Source organism: Octopus bimaculoides, chromosome 14 (assembly GCF_046866305.1).
Source record: "Octopus bimaculoides isolate indiv1 chromosome 14, ASM4686630v1, whole genome shotgun sequence".
Taxonomy (NCBI): domain Eukaryota; kingdom Metazoa; phylum Mollusca; class Cephalopoda; order Octopoda; family Octopodidae; genus Octopus; species Octopus bimaculoides.
In genome coordinates, this window is record NC_142941.1 from 49746331 (window position 1) to 49769670 (window position 23340).

Sequence of the window (23340 nt, forward strand, 5' to 3'; positions counted from 1 at the left end):
GTATATCCAATATGGCAGACAACATAAGAGAATTAATTAGCTTTAGCATGAAGAAATGCTTGTAAATGCTTTCTGAGAGCAATCCTCTTAACAGCTTCCACACTAATGGTAAGCAAGTGGTTGGTCTATAATTGCTACCTGCATTACCTTTGCTTTTTATCTTTATTATCATTAAGGTGGCAAACTGGCAGAACCAGGTAAAAATGATTGGCAGCATTTCATCCCTCCTTATGTTCAGTGTTGAAATTCTCTTGAGGTCAACATTGCTTTCCATTGTTTCAGGGTCGATAGAATAAAGTACCAGTCATATACTGAGGTTGATGTAACTGACTTACCCACTTCCCTGAAATTGCTGGCCTTGTGCTGGTAGTATAACAGATATTTTTATCCCTTAGATGGTTATTCCAACCTTTAACTCTACTAACCATATCATTATTATTATTATTGTTATTTAATTAAAGGGTCTGTCACTTAGTGGAGGAGACGAACTAGAAATTCAACAAGAACTTAAAAGTAGATTCACGAAAAATTACAGTCATTTATCAGAAGGACTATATTGTTGCAGTGACACAGAATGTGCTTTTTATACCGTTTCAGACAAAGGTGAAGTAACATACTCAGAAAACCTTTTGCATTGATTTTACTTTAATATTGATTTCTAATATTATTACAGAGATGTACTTGCATAGCAAGTGACCTGATCTGAGATTGTTGCTGGAAGAAAAACAGTTGCAGCATGGAAGGTGTTTATAAGCCATTTAAAAACATACAAAAACCGTTAGATTCACTTGAACATTTAAATTTAATTTGCCAAAATATTTTCGTCGCTTTGAGACTTGTTCAATGACAAAGTTCCATGCTGCATCTCAGTGTGTCACTTGAGAGAATTCCCAGTACATCCAATGTATTTCCGTGGGCAGATATTGTGTGTGTGTGTGTGTGTATGTAATCTTAATTCTGAAGAATTAAAGTTGTTGATTTAAAAGAAAACCATTGTTGAAGTTTTTTTTTATGTTATTGGAAATGGTTTCTGTTATTGAAAATGATATGATTTTGAATTTGTAGGTGGAGTTATCTTGATTGCTGGAACTGGTTCAAACTGCCAGCTTATCAATTCCGATGGCTCACAACATCGTTGTGGAGGATGGGGTCATTTGATTGGAGATGAAGGATCAGGTAAAGATCACCTGCTTAAATTGTTGAAACAAATCCCGTTTTCTGATTGAAAGACGCAAAATTTAAATTTTAATGTGTTGGCCTTTTCGGTTTTCATACACAAAGGGACGTAACTCAATGAACTGATTTTATATCAACACACACACACACACACACACACACACACACACTCTTCAAATACTAGCAAAAGATAAATTTAGTCAAATCAACAGTCCTTTTCTTCTTATTCATTTAGCTTACTGGATATCGTTGTTAGCAATAAAAACCATTTATGACCATGAGGATAACTTCGTTCTTTGCCCCTATGACATTTCGTACATCAAGGAGGCCATATTCCGCCATTTTAAGGTAAATATTTACATTTAAGTATCCCACCTTAATCCTTTCTCAAACAACTCAGCTCAACGGTCTGTCTGCTTTTGTTGTGTTAGAAGGGAGAAATGGTTGATCTCAAGACATATGTATGGAATGTATCATCATCATCATCATCATCATCATCACCACCACCATCGTCACCTCCACCACCGCCATTCAATGTCTGTTTCCCATGCTGTATTGGACAGTTTAACAGTTTAACAGGAGCTGGCAAGCCACATGGCCATGCCGAACACCACTGACTGCTTTGGCATGGTTCCAACAGCTGGATGCTCTTCCAGATACCAACCATTTTAAAAAGAATATACTCGGTGCTTTTTACATCTGCACCAGCGTCTGTATGTGTTGGCCCAGGGTTATAGTAGAAGACACTTGCCCAAGGTGACACGCAGTGGGACTGAACCCGGAACCATGTGGTTGGTAAGTAAGCTACTTACCACACATCCACTCCTGCGAGAAAGAAGAGTGAGACAAGCTCCCTAGTGAGGTGGTAGATATACCTGTATCATCTAACTGTGTTGTTTTGGCTCTTGTTTCTAGCAATGCTGGTGCTAGTTTGTACCCTTGTTGACATCGTTAGTTATGTTTTCATGTCATTAATTAGTTTTATGAATTCATTATATAATATTGATATTTGATCTCTTTTGATCTAGATCTCTAATAAAGCTCAGCTGTTGGATTATCTTTATCCGAAGTTTGAAAAAGCCAACATAGCTAGGTTATGTCTAGAGATTGTCAAGGGTAAGTATGTTCTACATAGGATCCATCTCAGACTTTTGTTTTTAACCATCATCACCTCCTTTTTTAATGCTAATAATCTTTAAGAATTTTATATAAGAACCAATTTAATGGTTTTTGAGATGACCCTAAGACCTCAAATTTTTGAAGAAGGAGTCTGTTTACCTCAGTATTTGACTGGTACTAATTTTATTGGCCCCATAAAGATGAAAGGCAAAGTTGACCTCTGTGGAATGTGAACTCAGAATCTAAAGTCACATGACTAAATATCATCATTAGCATCAGTGTTTTACATCTGCTTTTCCATGCTGGCATGGGTCAGATGGTTTCCCTGAAGTAGTGGTTTATGACCAGATGTGCTTTCTGTTACCAGTCCTTTAGTAACCTCTTTCAGTACACAACGACATGGGGTTTACCCATTCTAAAGACAATTAAATGCATCTTGTCTACTGAAGAAATTTATTTTATTAATTCCTCCCAAATTCTTTATTATCTTCAAATTGAATTGTAACACATAGATAATGTTTTCCATTAGTTCTGGCGGGGTCACTGCATGTTTGGGGTCTTACAACATACACCTTCATGTGTGTGATCTGACCGAAATTGATCAAGCGGAGTCCAGTGTCCATCAGAAAATGACTAGAGTGATATGAATTTGTGTTAATGATGTTTTCTTGAATCCATCACTCTTTAATTGTCTCATCATTTCATTATTATTTTAATTTAGGAGCAAATGACCATAAAGATGCCCTTTGTTTAGATCTTTTCAAAGAATGTGGCAAAATTTTAGCTGCCCATGTCAATGCCATAGGACCTAAAATAAATAAGGTAAATAAATGATGCATTTGCTAATCTCTTCAATCCTACTCAGGGTCGCCAGATCCAGACTACAAGATTTTCAAAATGATATGATTCTATTCAAATTTTAACCCATAAAAAAATGAAGTCTTAAAATTTCACTCCATTTAGATTAAACGTTATGGTATGCTTTCACAATCTGGAAGAGAAGGTTATTATGCAACTAAACATGTCACCGTTTATTGAGACTTTAGAATTCAAACTGATTGAACTATCCAGGTGCAGATATTGTGGCGGAAAATCAAGTAGTTTATGGAAGACCAGCAGTTGCCCATGCATACCAGCCTCCCCTCTCCACGCCACCAATGTTATCTGAGGGAAAGGCAAAGGGACCGATACAGCTTGGCACCAGTGACATCGCAACTCATTTCTACAGATGAGTGAACTGGAGCAACGTGAAATAAAGTGTCTTGCTCAAGAACACAACACACTGCCTTGTCCTGGAATCAAACTCACAACCTCTCGATCGTAAGCTCAACGCTGTAACCACTGAGCCATGCACCTTCACTAACTTTCTCGATACACCATGCATTAAAGAAAATGTTATGTTGAATGGAAAATCCTTGCTTTAATCATTAACTAAAACTGATGAACATCTTCACATCCTCCAAGACCAAATAACGCCATTTCCTTTCTGTTTTAGGATTTACTGAAATGTTCTGATGGCCTACAGATTGTTTGTGTTGGTTCAATATGGAAGAGTTGGAAGTTTCTGGAAGAAGGTAAGTTAGCTGACATCGGAAATATACAATTACCATTCTAATTTCCATTTCTTCATGTTGGCATCAGCAATGTGGATCTGCTGTCATCAGAAATATCCATTAGAATATCAACATTCACAAATTTGAAGAATTTTAATTTTCAAAAATTATCTAATTTTTCAAAACTAAGTTTTATTTTCGAAAAGAATAAAGAAATTAATTTTTCAAGGAAAAGTTTAATTTGCAAAATGAATTAAACTAGTTTTGCTTGTCTTAAAAGTAAATATTTGTTTTTCAAAGTTGTAAGTCGAAGTGATTTTGTGTAATACTTCCAAGGCTTTAGTTTTTACCTTTGTGTTACCATTTTTCTGTTGGAATGCATTCTCTACTTTTGTTTTAATTTTAATTTTGAAAATAACGAAAAATTTAGTAGAATAACATTGACATTGTTAAGCTGATGTTTGGAGCATAAATTAACATAAAATTTTGATGGAAGAACATTTTAATTGAAATTACTTTAAAACAGGAAGTTTGCCTCATAGAGTCAAGAATGGTATCAGACATGTTGGCATTAGAAGAATTAAGCAAAACTATTTTGTCTTGTAATATTAAGTCAACAGATGGCATGAAGCTGGCAGAATTTCATCCATCTTTACATTCTGAGTTTGAATTCCATGAGGTCAACCTTGTCTTTCATCCTTTCAGGATTGATAAAATAAGTACCAGTTGCATACTAGGGTCAATGTAATCGACTTTCTCCACTTCCAAAATTGCTGGCTTTGTGCCAAAATTTGAAATGAATATTGAATCAACAGTTTGCATTCCGATTTCAAACCTGTGTCTATTTAACAGTCACAAATATATATAAAAAAAAAGTACTTTGGAATATCTGGTGTTGGTTTTTGTATTTCTTTTTCAACAGACAAATATAATTAAATATTTTTTTTCTATTCGCATAAATTATAATATTAATGAGGTCGATTTGACTCTTTGTTGTAGGTTTTGTTGCTGAGCTTCGTTCTGTTCAGTCTAAACAGCAGATTATTTCAAAAGTTTCTATGCTGCAGCTCAAAGTAAGTGGAGCAATTGGTGCCGCGTACCTCGGTGCGAAGACTGTTGGCCATTTATTGCCTCTCGACTACAAAACTAATGCCAATACACTTTCTAACTTTACAATATAAATTTCTTTGTATCAGAGACGTTTATTAAAAAAAAATACTGGATGTTGGTTTATTTTTTTCATTCTATGGTGTTTATGTTAATAAAAATCACGTGGAAAGATATAAAACAAATGTTGTGTTTTACTTGTTTCAGTCATTAGACTCTGGCCATGCTGGGGCATCACCTTGAAGAATTTTTAGTTGAATGAGTTGTACTTATTCTATTTGTCAAACTGCCAGTTATCAGGTGGTGGTGGGAGAGAAACATAGATTATATATATATATATATCTACACCTACACACACGTCAAAGTCACCAGCCCTCTTCCACATGCACATACATATTCTCTTATACACATGCATGCGTGCCTTCATTTTGGGATCACTACTACTTTATTATCTTCCCTTCTTCCTAGAACATAAATTGTGACTAAGTTTTGGTGGAAGATTTCAATTCAGAATTTTTGAAAGCAAGACATTTGCACTTCAGCAGAGCCAGAGGTGGTTTCAGGTGGGTTGGTATCAAAAGGGTTAACACGGTGTGTCTTACTCAGAGAAGAATACAACTTGGAGAGGAGAAACATCAAGAAAAAAGCGAAGCAAAACATGTTTAACAAAGAATAAAAAGGAAATCAAATGTAATTTTGTAACATTTTATTTTTCTCCAAATATTTTAAAAACTAATTGTTTCATAATTTCAATAAATATTTACATCAGGTTCATTTTCACATCCATTTTTCCATGCTTGCATGGGTCAGACGGAATTTGTGGAAGCAGATTTTCTATGGCCGGATGCTCTTCCTGTCACCAACCCTCACCTGTTTCCAAGCAAGGGCATATCTTTCTCATTTTATCAACCACTGAACAGCCCAGATGCATTTATGCAGTGAACTGGAAACAACATTGTCTGAGAAAGTGTTTTGTTCCCAAAGATCACATTTTGTCGACAAGACTGGACATGCTTTCGTGGTTGACTGCAAGTGTAAAACAGTCAGGTGAAAGTGGGATAAAATACAAACTTGATCACATAAACACGCACATATATACACACTGACACACATATATATACACACACACACATGCATGTACGCAATGAACTTTTCCAATTTAAATAAATAAAAAAAAATATTAAAAGATACATTGTTGTCATTTGTTTCAAAAACAAATGTCAACATGTGCTAAAAGTTCTGCCTGTTTGTCACTGCCAAACACCATGTTACAACTTGGACAAATAAAGTTTTGTTTCGAATTGGATAAACTGTCTGTCTCGAATTTATCAGCACGTTTCCTCACAGGCTCAAGACTGTCTTTTTGGTAAGCGTGATTCACATAGTGACTTTCTGATATTCCTCGTGGTACAGCTTCCTGAAAATATGAAAAACAAAATAATATGAAGGGACTGATTTTTACATGGACAAGTGTACACAGAATTTGGAATTTTATTTTCCAAAGTAGATTTAATTAAGTAATGAAGAAATTAGAGATTTGGTTAAAAAAAAAAAACCCAGCACAAATACATCATGACTAACACTACCTTAATATTGGTTTCAAATTGTGGCACAAGGCCAGCAATTTTGAGGAAGTAAGTAAGTTGACTACGTTCTCCCCAGTGCGTAACTGGTACTTATTTAATTGACCCCATTACTTCTTTTTATGTAAGCCTGGCATGTATTCTATTGGTCTCTTTTGCTAAACTGCTAAGTTACAGGGACACAAACACAGCAACACTGGTTATCAAGAGGTGATGGGGGACAAACACAGACATATCTGATGGGCTTCTTTCAGTTTCCGCCTACCAAATTCACTCACAACGCTTTGGTCAGCCAGAGGCTATAGAAGGAGACACTTATTCTGGATGCCATGCAGTGTGACTGAACTTAGAGCCATGTGGTTAGGAATCGAGTTTCTTTACTACATGGCCATGCGTGCACCTATATAGCTAAATGGAAAAGTTGCAACAAACACAAGAGTCTACATGTCTAAGATAAATCTTATTGATGTTAATGTTGGAGGATGTAAAATAAAATGGGGAGAAAACAAGTAAGTCTCACCTTTTGCTCGAAATATTTGGTACTTTTTGGTGTGTAATATGATTTCAAGGGCATTTGTTCATGTGGGGGATCCTGTATATGTTTTAACTGGAAAACAAAATATATACACAGAGCTATAAATATATGCACAAAGACAACAGGCACACAAGTATTATATTATACACACTAATACTCCTGCAAACATTTTTGATGCTTTGCATAAAATGGAGGAAGTACGAAAATAACAACCATACACACACAGCCATTCCTGTGCATTCACATCAGTTTACACATACTTTTGCTCATTCATTTTCACATTAATTTTTTTTGTGCTAGCATGGGTTAGAAGAGCATATTATTGAGACACTGTTTTTACAGCAAGATGCCCTTTCTATTAGTAACTGTTCCCTGTTCTTCAGATGAAGGACCTCTTCTTGCCAACACCTTTCGAGGAGCAAAGCCAGCAAAGGATTTATCAACAGGGCAGATAACAACATGACTGCTTGTAGCTTGTCATATTCAAAGAGGTGTAAATATAAATAAATCACACACACACAATGGGCTTCTTTCAGTTTCCATCTACAAAATCCACTCACAAGGCTTTGGTCAGCCTGGAGATATTGTAGAAGACATTTGCTCGATGTGCCATGCAGTGGGATTGAACCTGGAACCATACCACTGGAAAGTGAACACAACCATACTATAACAAATTTAAAAACCACATTCGACACTCAGAGACAAACAAATCTTTTACCTTTAAAATTTCAGATTCTAAATCACTGATCCGTGACTGAGCTTTCTCACGGTCTTTTCTTTCATTTTCGAAATCTTCAGCATATATTTTCACCTGAGTTTTTAGTGCAAGCAATTCTTCCTCATTCTTTTTCACGTCATCATAACTCTTCAGAGAGAAAGAAAAAGCATTATTATTATTATTATTATTATTATTATTATTATTATTATTATCATTATATGACATGAATGAGAAAAAACTAACTACAAAGAGACTGCACCATTTTACAGTAAGTGTTGAAATTGAAACATGTCAGCTTTGCTACTTTGGAGTAATCCTTATAATTAATATTGTCAATATTTATACTCCAGGAAATGTATATGGTTAAGGAAATATATTCAGAATTATCTAATGGAATATTCCTCCAATTTCTCATCTTATAAGAACTCTATTGGATTTATATGTTGACAACTAGATAGATAGTATGGACATATGAATGAAATGAGAAGCAGTTGAGAGAAAGAGCATAGTTGACAGCAAAGACTAACTCTTTAGTAAGATATGGTTTGAGGTGATGGATGCATGGACAACAGGAGGAGAGCAGCATTGATGCAGCTTCATACCACTAGAATGAGTGATGTTATCACAAGGTACTGAAATCTTTGGAATCCCCAGCTGACTCACGATGGGGGGAATGTCTGGTAGTTAGCGTGAAAAAACCTCATAAGGGAAAAAACTCATCATTTATTCCCTATATATATATATATAAAAAATATACAAGAATAAGGGCAGGGAATCGTCAATTAGTAATAGAATTAATAATTAACAATTTTACCAAGTAGTTCAGTATGAAAAAACCTTTATCGGTAAAACCATTTATCATCATAAATATACAGGGATTAGCCATATTTTATATTTGATACCTCTAAGTTAGATGGTTAAACCGTAATCCCTTCACACGGGACTATTTGTGACGCACATGGAATAGATTTTCTTTGAGGTGAGGTGCCTGAACTCACTAACCGATGAATTCGTAAGTGCCTTTCTTCTCGTTGGTTTTTGGTGTCGCATGGCCAAAAATTACCGTGAAATTTTTTGGAGACACTTTCAAATTTATCAGAATATTGGGCTGAAGATTCGGAATAGAGTAATTTCATATTCTTAATCATGAAACGTTCGTATCCAATTAACTAAAGGCAGGTTTGTTTTTGCTTTTCCCTCCGGTTTTTTGTTCTATATGTGCCATAAATATCGCCATCCGTTTAGAGAAAAATTTGTAGTTTAGAATCAGTAGTTCTTTGACTGCTATTTCTAAATTTTCAGTATGTTGGAGAAGCAACTCAATGCTAATCCCTGTATATTTATGATTATATATATATATATATATATATACACACAACAAATAAATAGTGAAACAGCCTGCAAACGAAACTACAATTGATGCCGGATTTAAAGTTAAACTAGACGAATTTCATGAGGATGCAGTTCTATCATGGCCTTAGATATGCTGACTAAATATTTGTAATAATCAAGAATTACCTGTATTGTTCTACTCGATTGATCAGAATAATCTTTTTTCGTGACATTCAACTGAGAGATTAATTTCCGATAAAAAGCTTCTCTCTGGTTATTATAGACCCGCCATTTTTTGTTTGCTTGCTGGACTTCTGATATTTTGCTTCGTAGTCTTTTATTTTCTTCTATCACACTGAACTGTGAAAAGAGATTTATATGAATAAATAAATTAAAGTAAATTAACAAAGTAACAATATAGAACAGTAATAGTAATTAACAGTCACAAATAATTTAGTAATTCTTTAAAAATATTCAAACAGAAGCCTGCCATGACTTGAGGATATTTCACTTCTCCAAGCTTTTCCTTAAAGATACAAACAAGCTTATGGAAAAGCAGAGGATCTAATGGAACAATATTTCCAGCATGGAACCATAATCTAAATGAAATGCCAGTTGTTCTACAAAATTTAACCAAGAGTGACTGTCCTAATGGCTGCAGTCTCCTTAGAAGTTTTAAATCTGGACCTAATTGAAGCTATACTGCTACCCCAACTCAAAATGCAAAAGTGAACTTTTATTGGATCAACCACAAGATATATAATCCGCAAACAGAGAAAGGATGGAGTGGTAAGAATTTTGCATCCAATTATGGTGTTGCAGTTATGATCAAGTCACTGTTTGTTCTCAACAATTCAGTCTACAAATGAAAGGCAGCAGTGTTGCAGAATCAACAAGAATCTCAAGAAATCTCTATCAATCTAAGTCAAGATTAATTCAAAACAATGTAAATGCATAACATTTAACAGACTAATCTAATAACATTTAATTGAGTGATCTGAAGAATAAAGGGTTAAACATTGCATAAACCACTTACATCGTTTGACATTGGAGGAAAGCTAAATTTTTCGTAAGTCATAAATTTCTGAGCCATTTGATGACATTGCTGTGCAAATTCTTGGACATCATGATGTAAATTCATTAATTCTATTTTGTGAAAGTTGTTTGTGGGTGTATTGGAGTGTAACCGAATCTCTAAATCTGTGACCATGGTTTTGTAATATTCATTTTCCTGCAAAGAAATTAAGAAAAAAACAAAACTATTTTATCACATTAATGGAAATTGTAGTTGTGGCTGATGCCAGTGCTGTCTGACTGGTACGCAATAAGCACCATTCATGAGTGGGTTGTTGTCAGTGCCACCCAACTGGCTCCCCATGCTGGCGGCATGTAAAAAGCACCATTCGAACGTGGCTGATGCCAGTGCCGCCTGACAGGCTCCCATGCCAGTGGCATGTAAAAAGCACCCACTACACTCTCGGAGTGGTTGGCGTTAGGAAGGGCATCCAGCTGTAGAAACACTGCCAAATCAGATTGGAGCCTTGTGTAGTCTTCCGGTTTGCCAGTCCTGGTCAAACCGTCCACCTCATGCCAGCATGGAAAACGGACATTAAACGATGATGATGATGATTAACTCAGATATGAATGGAATATATACATAGAATAAGCACCAGGCTTAAACCAAAAAGTACTGGCGTTGATTTGTCCGACTCAGAATTCTTTGATAAGGCCACAGTGTATTAAGTGAAACAAGATAAAAACATAAATAAAATCAACTTACCTTGATGAGTCTTTCAATAAATTCTGTGTTTTCTACTGATGCCTTGATGCTGTCTGCTAGTTTGATCTTTTCAAACAAAATTTGAATATTCTGACAGGAATTTGTGTCTTGTTTAATTTCTTCTTCACATAACTGTACATCATCATTCAAATTGTTGGTTCGCAATCTACATTTTAAATTACAGACTATCGTCTGAAGATCATCGATTATTCTATCTTTTTGTTCAGACTCCCATTTAAGTTCTTGTATGTTCTGTGTAAGAAAGTGATTATCACGTTTTTGTTTGTCCAGATCGGAAGTGTCTAAGGTTAGTCTACTTTTTTCTAGGGACTCCATTGGATATAAACTTGCAAGATACTTTTGTAAAACCATTAACTCAACACTGAAATTTTAAAAAGAAAACACAGAAAATTAAAATCATGAATAAAGAAAGTAAGCAACATAAGATCAGTAACAATACAAAAGTGCTTCTATTAGCATGGCTTTCCCAACCACATGGTTCTGGGTTCAGTCCCATTGCTGTTCAAAAGCCCTAGAAGTAGATTTGATAGATAGAAACAGAAGCAAGCTGGTCGCATGTATGTATGTATGTATGTATGTGTGTGCGTGTGTGCCACTGTGCTCCACCACCAGTTGACAACTGGCATTGATGTGCTTCTGTTCCTGTAACTTAGCAGTTTAGCAAAAAAGACTGCTAGAATAAGTATCAGGCTTCAAAAAATGCAACTAAAAACTCTTTAGAGTGGCACCCCCATCATGGCTGCAGTCTAATCACTGAAACAAACAAACTAAAAGACACACACCTGGAATTTCTTAGTTTTTTTGTTTCTTCTTCTGAATTCCACTCAATGAATTGGTGAATCTAAAACTATCACAGAAGGCGATTTCTGCCAAGTAGAATCAAAGTGAAGATCGCTAGGTAGGAAAGCAAAATTTTGAACTGTAGGGAAACAGGCATTATTCAACAATGAACTTTGTTAAATTTGATTAGCTTTAAAACTGTAACAAAAGGCTGTGTGTATGTCGTTATGGCTAAAACTCTTTGGCCAAATCTTCCAGCCTTTGTCAATTCTATATAAGGCTCCTGAAACAAGCCTCTATAGCAGGTAGGCCAATATCCAGCCCTTTATGATGTTTTGTATAGCATAAGATGTAACAGGATAGTGTAAAATAATTTTTGTTTAATTTTAACAATGTTTAGGACTGACTAAATTTGAATAATTTATTCACTTCCTCTCGATCAATTTTATTTTGTTATTTACTAAGTGGAATATGTTTGTTAAATCAGTATGCAAGCAAATTAGTCGCTAGGAGAATGGTATGCCTAAAGAAAAATTATCGTAAATAGTTTTAGTAGTGTAGGCCACCTAATATTGAGCTGCGTCTCATTTCTCGAAAACGGTTGCTCCGAGTCATAGAGTCAAGCAAAATGTTTACGGACCCCTTTTTTCGGCTCTTTAGATTCTGAGTTCAAATGTCACTGAAGTCAGTCTTGCTTTCCGTCCTTTCGAGGTCGCTGGTATTAACTAACCCTGTCCCTCCAAAACTGGTGGCTTTGTACTTAAATTAGAAACAATTTTAAGGAGTAAAGATCTTGAGAGTCGACAGACATTTCCGCCTGTTATGACGATCGAAAGGAAATTGGTCAGGTCTGACCTAATTTTCCACTTTCACGTCACCACCACCACCACCACCACCACCGCAACACACACACACCCATCCATACAGACAGTAGTCACATTAAATTCAGAGTTGTCTCCCTTGCCAATAACCAATAAGGCCTCAAATAATTAACAGCAAGTTCTACATTATAAAGTCTTGCCGCGTCATGGTTATATTTACTGGCACAAAATTAACAAAGGAGGTCAATATATACATACACACACACATACGTATACATATCATGCAAAAGGTGATCATATACTACAGGGACAGATAGTGCGGGATTGAAATAAAGAAAAATAACGAAGTGGGGAATATACAAAAACAGACTTGGCTACACAGAGTAAACGAAACAAATATCTAAATTTTATAAATAGGTTATTAAGTATTATAAATTTCGGTTTTCATTTTTTTAAAACAGAATCACTAAGCTAGAAGAAGAAAAAATTAGCATTATATATATATATATATATATATATATATATTTCTTCAGCAGTCTTTTCAAAAAATATTTTTAGACCAGAGTAATAAGTATTGTTTGCTGTAAGTTACTTACACAGCAATGATAGCAAGAACAAAAAATGCCACGTAAACAACAATTAATTAACAAATAATACAGAAATGAACAAGAAAGCTTTTATAGCGTCGCTTGACGGTTTACTCGAGCAAAATAATTCCAGTAATATATCCATATATTCAATAATCAGGGGATTAATATAAAGAACTCCCCTTTCACTCTCTTTAATGACAATAAATCAGTCCTTTTTCACGTGCGCGCAATCTCCTTAATTGTAATGGTGAATGGCTACGTGTTGCTGGCATTGTGAAGACATTTTAAGTCTCAACAAAATTTTTTTTTTTTTTTTTTTTACAAAATAATACAACAGAATTTCAAATTATACAATAAGAAACACTGGTTGATTTGAGTGAGTTCAAATCTAGCCGAGGTGAACTTTGCTTATCATCCTTCCATGGTCGATAAAAATCAATTGCGCCCCACCTACTAAATATGGTTTTCAGGTGTTTGTTAAAATCACTTTCATTATTTCACTCGAGTAAAATGTCAATTCCGTCTGCTAAAAACAACAGCCGAATATATCCCTCAATCACAACCCTACCGTCTTAATGAACAGTCTGAATAAAAGACAGGATGGTCACAACTGGAACGTCTCTTATCATTGCTTTCCTGGACCAGGGCTGATTAGGAGCTCGACAACAACAGTTAACGCTTTCTCTCTCACCATCTATCTATATATATATATATATACATATACACATACACACACTCCTACTACAATAATAACATCATACCATTATTATGATTAGTGTTGGAATTGGTGAGAAAAGGAGGAGGGTTAATGACGCCAGAATCATCTAAATATACATACGTCAAAATATCCCACATTTATCAGAGTCACAAAATACGAGTTCTACTTACTAACAAGTGGTGATTAAATTAGTAAACAGGAAAATTTCGCTGGGAGTATTGAGTTTCTGACCTGACTGGTTTTTCCAAACCGTCTGATTACGTCATCAGATTTTACCTCACACATTCTTCCTTGTTCAATTAAATCTCTCGCTCCGCCAACATTATTAGTAATAGTTCCATTTAATGAAGATTTAACAATAAAAGAAACCCCACACACTTCCCCATTTTTATGAATAATAATAATAACAATGATGATTGCAAATTTTGCCATTTAGGCAAACAATTTTGGGGGAGGGGGTGAAGTCGATTACATCGAATCCCCCAGTACGCAACTGGTACTTAATTTATCGACCCCGAAAGGATGAAAGGCAAGGTCGACCTCGGTGGAATTTGAACTCAAAACGTAGCGACGGGTGAAAAAAAAAAAAAAAAAAATTGGGTCTCAAAATCATTCCCACTCCTTTTTTTTTTTTCATCTTAGAGAAATTATATCAGTTTAGAAAATATATAATTTTAAAGCATATATACATACAGATAATTAATAAATAGAACATTCAGAATTTACAGCATAATTATGGAACAAGCACTCTTTGAAGGATTATAAGAATTTCAAGATGGAAATCTTGGGTAATTGTAAATAGATAGGTTATTCAAATAGTAAAAGACTTAATATTTACAGGAAGATATTGTTACCAAAGCGGGGGTAACAAAACAACAGTTCACATGTGAATTAAGACATAATTATGTCGAGTTAAAGAAACTAATTCTTAATATTAAGTCTTTAACGCATTTAATATTTAGGTACGATTCATAAGTAGGACAGAATATTAAAGGTATGTAAAACTATATAGACACAAAACTATGTAGTAGGTTAGACATATGAAAAAGAGAAATCACATATTTCATAAATGTTTTTACGGAGGGCCGTAAAGGATAAATTTGAAGGAAATTTTAAAAAGGTAATAAAAAGTAATAATAGTTAACGATGTACAATGTTAAATCATTTTACTATAGCTAAGTCTCCATTTTAGAATCTCAAATAATAATAATGTTCATTAGTCTGCCTCAGAGATCTATATATATATATATATATATATATATATATGTGTGTGTGTGTGTGTGTGTGCATATAGATATATATATATATGTGCGTGCGTGTGTAGTCACATACATGCACAAATATTTGCATACATACACACGCTTATATGTATGTATATATATATATATATATATATATATATATATATATATATATATATATCCATGTGTATGTATATACATCTATCTATTTATTTATCTATCTATTTGTCTATTTATCTATGTATGTGTGTGTATATATATATTTATGCATTTATGTGTGTATATATATATATATATATATATATATATATATATATATATCCATGTGTATGTATATACACACATAGGCGATATCCACAAATATTGAGGTGAATAGAATATATATTCTCAAATCTGTGTTTTTTTGTTAATAATTTCAAAAACTTACCGTTGTAGTTCAGATTATTAAGCAATATCAACATGTACACGATAGCAATGAATAAGAAGAAGTTAATAGAGTTTTATATATATAACAGTTTGGTCGGCCAGTGAAATTCACTTTATTAATAACGCCCAGGGAAAACCCGTCGCCAGCACTTCAGAACTCACTGGGGAAATTTTGTGATAATAATTTATTTCCTCATTCATAAAGAAAAAGTTTTTCTAAGTAAATTTCACTATTTTAAAAAAATTTATTATTATTTTTACATGAATGGAATTTGCCAACTTTTGATAAATTAAAGATCATTTAAAAAAAATTTATTTCTTAAAATTAAACTTTATAGTTTCGTTCCGACTGCGATTTCAAGCACCTGTCAAGTAGTACTACTACAGCTTGACCTTCTTACACGTGTCTCACATTATGTAGAAAGAGATTCTTTGATGAGAACATTTGTTATGGAGACTACCAGTTTCAACAAAATGGAATGAGGTCTTATAAGTAGTTCCTCGATCTGCTAGAAAGTGCAGCCAAGAATACGTTAGTTCATGTAGCATTACTAAAAACATGGAATGGAAACAGCAGTAATGTTTTTGTTCTGAGGTAGATTTTTGTTCCGAGTAGATTTGATCTACGATGAACAACAACAACAACCACCATCACCATCATCATCATCGTTATTTCTTCGATTTTTTTAGAATTCTTATCTAGAAATATCATTGTACACAAACGCTAATATATAGATTTATACTATCTATCTATTTATCTATCTATTTATCTATCTATCTATCTATCTATCTATCTATCTGTCTGTCTGTCTGTCTGTCTGTCTATCTATCTGTCTATCTATAGGCGGTGGATAGTTACACATACACACACGTACGCACATATTAATGTTTTTACGTTCAGTTATAATAAAAACAATTTTACATTAATCTGATGTGTTGCTCTCTACTTTTATATAATATATAATAAAGGTGCACTACAACTATAAAAAAAAAACATTTTTAATTTAGAAACAAACAGCATCACTCTTGGCCAATTTCAGGAAGCATGGAAGTTTTGAAGGATGTAGTTCTCGACAGCTGACAACTGATGCTGGTAGTTTATTCCATGCTTCAGCAATTCTGAGCATGAAAAAAATGTTTCCGAGAGTCATGGGTGCTGTTTTGTTTTCTGATTTTGTAGGCATATTCACGAGTGTTTGACAAATGGAATTCAAAAAATTACCCAGGGTTGTTATTGGGAAAATGGTGGATAATCTTGTGGGTGTCTACCAAGCCAGTTGCCAGACGTCTGAATTTAAATGTGCCCATGCCCAGGGAAGCAAGACGTTCAGAGTATGGTAGATGCCTGACGGCGGGTATTCGTTTTGTTGCGCGTTTCCAGGACATTTATGTGCTGAGCAAGGTAGAGGTTCCAGACTGGTGATGCAAACTTTAAGTGTGGACGTACCACAGGCATATACTGCTTTAAGTAGACAACTGGAGAGCGGCTGCCAAAGGTCTTACTGAGTGATGATAAGACACCCTTAGCGTTCTGGATAATCTTAGAGATGTGGTTTGTCCAACGCAGATCGCTGTTTACAATAATACCCAGGTTACATTCGCTAATAAACTTATGATTGATGTTGTTGAGGGAGTATGTAAAAGCTGGGTTTTCCTTCCCAAAATGTATGATGAATCACTTGTCCACAGCCAGACTGAATTGCCAGTCGGTAATCCATTGCTGCACCATGTCCAGCTCTGATTACAGGAAAGATCTACAGCATATAGGATCTGTTCTTTTTATCTCAAGGTACAGCTTGATGTCATCTGCATATTTCAATACTGTAACATTCTTCAAATCGGCATCTATGTCATTAATATATGCAACAAACAACAGGAGTCCAATAACGAATACCTGTGGTACATCAGATGTCATCTCATAAGGTGTAGAATGATGTCCTAGAAACGTAACTGCCTTTTTTTCAGCCAAGAATGAAGGATCTCAATCAATTATAGAGATCATCTTTCACACCCATGGCATAGAGTTTTGCTATGGGTCGTTTGTGTGGCACAGAATTGAAGGCTTTAGCAACGTCAAGATAGATAACATCCACCCATGGGCCGCCATCAGTAATTCAGGTGATATCTTCAAGAAACTTAATGAGTTAGCTACAGCAGATGGAGTTAGAGATAAATCTAAATTTTGAGGGACGGATAAGGCTGTGAGAGCTCCAGAAGTTTCCAGAGTGCTTCTCTGACACAAGACTCCCTCAGTTTGGCGACGCAGCTAGGAAGGCTGACTGGACAGTAGTTGACAGGTAATATGCGGTCACCCTTTTTGTAAAGGGCAACGACACTGGCAATTTTCCAATTGACACAGTTATTAAGGCAGAATTGGAAAAAGAATGAAAGCTGGTGCAAAAGAAAGAACGTGACACATTTGAGAAGCAGATAAGTAACACCATCAAGACCAGGAGACGAATAGTCACTCTTATTCTTGAGGAGGCGTCGCAGCATTGCGGGTGTGAATTTTACAGATGTTATAGAATTTGATGTCAGAGCTGGTGAAGAAGGTACATTTGGATTTTCAACAGTAAAAATGCCAGCGTAGCATTCATCAATCAGTTCAACGCATTCTTTGGGATCATCAGTGATCCAACCTATATGGGGATTGTAAAAAGGACCAACAGGAGAGTGAGGTCTCTGCTTCGAACGTACGTATTTCCAGAACACTTTACTGTCAGGGTTGGTTGCTATACGTTGTTCAAACTCAAGCACTGCCTTTTTTGTCACTTGCTTGAGATAGTTGGGTGATCAATTGCATCTTCTATTCCCATCTGTTCTATGTTGTCTATATTCTTGTTCAGCATCACGACGATCTTTCCTGACAAGTCGAACTGCTGCAGTCTTGCCAAATTGCAGTTTTTATTTCTAGAGTGTTTGCACGCTACTGACGCATCATATGCGGCCCAGATTGCACTGAGAATATTTTGAAATACAGTATCGACGTCTCCTGAATCCTAAAATTCAAACCAGTTTGGGCGTCATAACTCCTTACAGTAACAATTCCAGTCAGCTTTGTTCCAGTCAAAGCGAGTGGTTTCGAGATGGTGGTGCTTCTTGTTTCTGCTTATAAGAGACAAATTGGCAATGATTGGCAAAAATCGGAGTCGCCCAGAGGTTCCTTGGTCGTAACACTGATAGCAGTTTCAGGAGTGGTGGCAAATAGCAGGCCCAAAGTGTTGTTACCTCTTGTGAGGGAGGTAACTACTTGGGACCAGTTTGCATCCAACGAAATCGTCTGCACTTTGCGGCCAACAAAAAGTTTCCCAATCAATTTTAGGGTAGTTGAAGTTACCAGCAACGAAATCATTACCCGTTGTTTTCCTAGATGTAGCCCTGAGGATTTAAAAAAGCTGTGTGTCTTGATGGTAATTTGGTGGGCGATAGACAACTAGCAGTGTTGACATGCTTATGCGTAATTCGCAAAAGAGTATCGCTTGTTGTGATTGGCTCAAATCATCACAAGGAATTACTGAAAAGTTTGACAGAATGTAGACACTAACGTAGCTGGAGGGTGGCGAAGGGGCGGTCCGCCCTAGGTGACACCACTAATGGGTCTGCAGTAGGGAATATGTATCTTTTTTTTTTTTAGTGGGGCTGGAAACTGAAGGGCCTCCCAGGGTGGCACACACTTTAGCTGCACCAGTGAATGTAGACCCTCACGCCGCCTCCATCTATGCTAAAAAAAAAAAAAAATAAATAAACACCACCACAGAGTAGAAAGTGTGCCCATGTTTCTGAGATGAAATTGGGGTCAGTACTTTTGATGTAGGAGTCAAAAAGGTGTACCGGGATGCACAAACTTCGGGCATTGAAACGGGATTTGATCCCGCCATGATGACATATAGATGATATGTGTTTTGTTGTTCAGTGACAACACTGAGAATAGTTTTTGTACTGGGCTGTGTATGTGAAGTAATATTCTAGTCGATGATGGTGGATGGGTGTTCCTATTGTTTTTTGGACATACGGTACTGGATCGTCAGGCTTAGGTCGGCCCTTCACATTTTGCAGGTAATTTGATAAATAAGAGTTTCCTCCTTGGAAATATATCGGGTGATATATTATGCATGTTTATGTTATTTGGGGTTTTTCCATAGTTTTTGCTGCACATCCCTGTTGCTGTTTATTTTTTCATTCGTTTTGTGCCTTCCAGATGGTGGAAGTTGCATTCCAGGTTCAGGCATGTCTTAGAGACAGAGAATTCTGGCACAGATTAGGATGGAAGAAAGCTCACCTGTTGCCTTTTGTACATCCATATTTAGGGTCAGGGCCATGGACTCTGCATTGGGGACAATATTTGGGGTGAAGGTTGGAGCAGTCTTTTCCAGTTATACCATATGGACAAGTGTCCTTAAACAGTCTATGGTATAAGGAAAGATGAGAGATGTGATGTTTTAAAATGTTGCTGGCCCTATTCATTAAATCATCTAATAACGTACATTATTAAATGACATAATGTATAATCGTGTATGTGCCGCAAGAGAATTTGATTAGATCGCCCACAGTACGCAACTGGTGCTTAATCTATTGACCCCGAAAGGATGAAAGGCAAAATCGACCTCGGCGGAATCTGAACTCAGAACGTAAAGACAGACGAAATACCTCTAAGCATTTCCCCCGGCGTGCTAATGTTTCTGCCATCTCGCCACCTTTATATAAAGTTATATTAAATATCAAATTATTCATAGTATTTATAAATTAGTAAAAATATAAAATATTTATTTATACATGAAAATAGGGGTGGGAGCGCTGGGGGTATTATGTGGCCATGAGGGGGCCCCAAAATATTTGAGAACCTCTGCTTTATAGTATATTAAGTTTGCATAACGAAGTACCACGTACCTACAAACCATCAATGCACTTAATATAATTATGGAGAAATTACCTGTGTATTTGATACAAATCAAAAGAAATTAATAGCGTACTCACGAGTCTAGTGAGTAGACTTGAAATTTCTTTGAGTTTATAAACTTATATAAATTTCCGCTGAGTGATCTACAGACTGTTCAAAAAGTCTCTCCACAGTGAATTCAACCTAGGAAGTGCTCACACGGCAGTGAAAAAGAAAATAAATTTTATGTATTGAAAATGAAAGACGACACTTTCAAGTTTTTTAAAGTCTTGTAAAGTCTAATATATTCTTTTGTAGTCTTAGACCATCTTATAAATATTTATTTTGCAATAAAATACATACTGCAGAGAGACCTTCTGAACACCCTGTATATCTTCTGATGATAATAAAATGATTATAAGATCGTAAAAATTTCGAAGGCTTTGAGACTGGAAATAAAGAAAATTTCAGCTAGTCCTGAGTTGAGAGCTGTTTCTTCGGCTACTGACTGGCTAGAATTATGAAAAACACACCATGGTCTCACAAATTTATTATTCTTGGATCTGTTCAATCTCAGTGACAGATTTTTTTTTATTAATATTTTATTTTAACAGTTTGAAACTTTGGATAGTGGTTGAATGTGTCACGTAGAACACGGTTTACTTTTAACGTTTTTGACAAAATTTTGTATTTTAGAAGTTATTTCGTGTTAAAGTTGTCGTATTTGGGTAATTTTAACCAATCAATGACGTGTGTTCAGCTGAAGAAAGTTACTGCTGTTTGCGAAAGTAATGGAAGAGCAACAACTGTTTAGTTTTAAAAAAGTTAATCAAAAAGTCTGTGACTGAGATTGAACAGAATCTTATTCTTAAACAAGAATGCTTTTGACAGTGAATTCGAGGTTTCGCCCAGCTGAGGGCGCGCGTGCACACACACAACCACACACACACACACACGCATGCGTGCGCACGCACACACACACAGAGGCGTTCCTAAAGAACGAAGTTGAAAAAGATCTGGCGCGCTAAAAATCTCCGAATTCTTGAAATGTTTCTTTTTTAACCATCTTAGATTACAATACAGATAAAAATTACTATTTTGGTAGGGCTGCTACCGACTCTACGTAATTTCCCATTTAAAAAAAAATTTATTTTATTTTATTTCATCTTATTTTATTTTTAAAATTTTGTTTCTCCGAATTTCAAAGTTTATATCAGGCATATTATAAAGGATCTTAGTCTCAGATGTTAAAAAGCATTTGAGGAATTTCCAAGAAAATCATTTTCAGCTCTATTTTTTAAGAACACTAGCCAGCCATCAATACATACATACATACATACATACATACATACATACATACATACATACATGCATACAAGAAGGATAAATAGCATTAAGGAAAAGCTGATGAAATATACTGTTCTGCTCACATTTAATTTAACTATAGCAGCAGAACATTGCAGTTAGAGAGACGTTGGGTGGTGGGGATGTTTCGATAAAAAAATTAGGTGGGTCCAACTGTATATATATATATATATATATATATATATATATATATATATATATATATATATATATATAGATAGATAGATAGATAGATAGATAGATAGATAGATAGATAGATAGATAGATAGATAGATAGGATATATATCTAGACTCAGTGCTTCCAGAATCTCAGTTTCGCCGAGATGGTCGTGTTTTCTCGGGAACCAATATCACTAATCACCTTAATCCCTTGTCATCTTTTTCTATGAGGTTTATTGTCCCGAAATCAGCTTTCACCTCTTCATCCTGTCTTCCTAGATCATCCTCTCTTGCAAGCCCAAACTCTTAATACAATTGTTCTCATCAATGCGCACCACATCTCCATACCAGTGAAGTCTTTTTTCTTGCACACTACACCTGGTTCTTCTTATGCACAGTTTTTCTCTCAATGCACTTGCACTTTTCCATTGATGCACATTTACATATCCACATCCAGCGGAGCATGCTCGGTTAATTCTTCTCTAGTCTTCTGCGTTTAAGGCGCATATCTCAATCACAGTCTAACACAAACGTTACAGAATCTGCCCTTCAGCCTGGAGAAAAAATGACCTTTGTTACCAGCGGCAGCTACCTGAACTTTCTCCAACCTTTTCTTACTCTGGCTACTACATTTTCAGTGCAACAACCTTCCGTTAATCACGTATCCTAGGTAACAAAAGTTATTGACTACTTCTAGTGAGCCATCCAGGCATTTAAAAGAATTTATTTCCACTGTGATCATAGTACCTCCTGATCCAGTGCGTCTGTCTCATACGACGCTTACATTCTGTTATCCAAACTCTGATTCCACTACATCTTTTCTATGTCCCTAGCTTACATTGGGTACAACGCATGGAGTTGATACCTTCTACTTTTCTATTTGTCAAGCAATGCCATTTCCCCGAAGATAACTAGTCCTGTCTTCTTTCCTACCTTAGTCTAAAACATAATATTTACTAAGTTCACCTTCGGGTTCTCGAGTCTAGGTTTAACTTCCATAAAGTGAATGACGAGATGACCCATTCTGGACAAATTTTTCTGTTTCCCATGTCTGTTAGTTTGTCAGTGTAAGAAAACATTTTCTCAGCTTTGAAGTGATATTGAAAACGAATTCATTTAATTATCTACCTGTAACAAGTGAAGGTGTAATCAAAGGGGCCATTCGTCTCGTCTCCTCTCCTCTCTGTCCTCCTTCGTCCAGTGTATCACAGATTCTCTCTCAATCGACCGAAGGAGAAAATCCTCCGGATGAGTACCTACACTGGCCCGATCTACTAGGGTTTCCATAACCTGTTTTTACCCCACCACAATGTCAGGAAGGCGATTGCTTCCTTCCCGGTGGGTTCTAGCACTGGCATCGATGGAGGGGGGAGGGGGGGAGGGGAGGGGAGGGGAGGTGGTCCAACATTTTTTTTAGGGGGAATCGCATGACCGTGACAT

General features: G+C 35.8%; 3 protein-coding genes across 7 annotated transcripts in view; 1 reads left to right on the forward strand and 2 right to left on the reverse strand.

The window, feature by feature from the left end:
- The window catches only part of LOC106868603 (N-acetyl-D-glucosamine kinase), a 12733-nt gene extending 7593 nt beyond the window's left edge, over window positions 1-5140 (forward strand). Inside the window, exons 4-10 of the mRNA XM_014913940.3 lie at window positions 462-603; window positions 1066-1176; window positions 1412-1524; window positions 2205-2292; window positions 3017-3117; window positions 3791-3869; window positions 4848-5140. Coding sequence (XP_014769426.1) covers window positions 462-603; window positions 1066-1176; window positions 1412-1524; window positions 2205-2292; window positions 3017-3117; window positions 3791-3869; window positions 4848-5029 — 816 coding nt within the window. The 3' untranslated portion in view covers window positions 5030-5140. The remainder of the gene's footprint in view (window positions 1-461; window positions 604-1065; window positions 1177-1411; window positions 1525-2204; window positions 2293-3016; window positions 3118-3790; window positions 3870-4847) is intronic.
- Window positions 5141-5646: 506 nt separating this feature from the next.
- LOC106868604 (uncharacterized) lies at window positions 5647-15618 on the reverse strand. Of its 5 annotated transcripts, none has more exons than XM_014913941.3 (7): window positions 15502-15618; window positions 10904-11285; window positions 10160-10354; window positions 9310-9483; window positions 7792-7938; window positions 7059-7145; window positions 5647-6372 (listed from the first exon to the last, which is right to left on the reverse strand). In XM_014913941.3, the coding sequence occupies exons 2-7, from the start codon at window positions 11273-11275 to the stop codon at window positions 6163-6165; spliced, it is 1185 nt and encodes a 394-aa protein (XP_014769427.1). In that variant the 5' UTR covers window positions 11276-11285; window positions 15502-15618; the 3' UTR covers window positions 5647-6162. The 5 variants fall into 5 exon arrangements, with proteins under 5 accessions (XP_014769427.1, XP_014769428.1, XP_089219044.1 ...); XM_014913942.3 differs by lacking the exon at window positions 15502-15618 and adding an exon at window positions 14004-14376; XM_089362918.1 differs by lacking the exon at window positions 15502-15618 and adding an exon at window positions 13877-14023.
- A 2057-nt stretch (window positions 15619-17675) lies between these two features.
- Window positions 17676-19801, reverse strand: LOC149132723 (uncharacterized). The gene is made up of 2 exons (XM_089362098.1): window positions 19780-19801; window positions 17676-18139 (listed from the first exon to the last, which is right to left on the reverse strand). Exons 1-2 carry the CDS (start codon window positions 19799-19801, stop codon window positions 17676-17678), a joined length of 486 nt encoding a protein of 161 aa, XP_089218224.1.
- Window positions 19802-23340: the final 3539 nt, after the last annotated feature.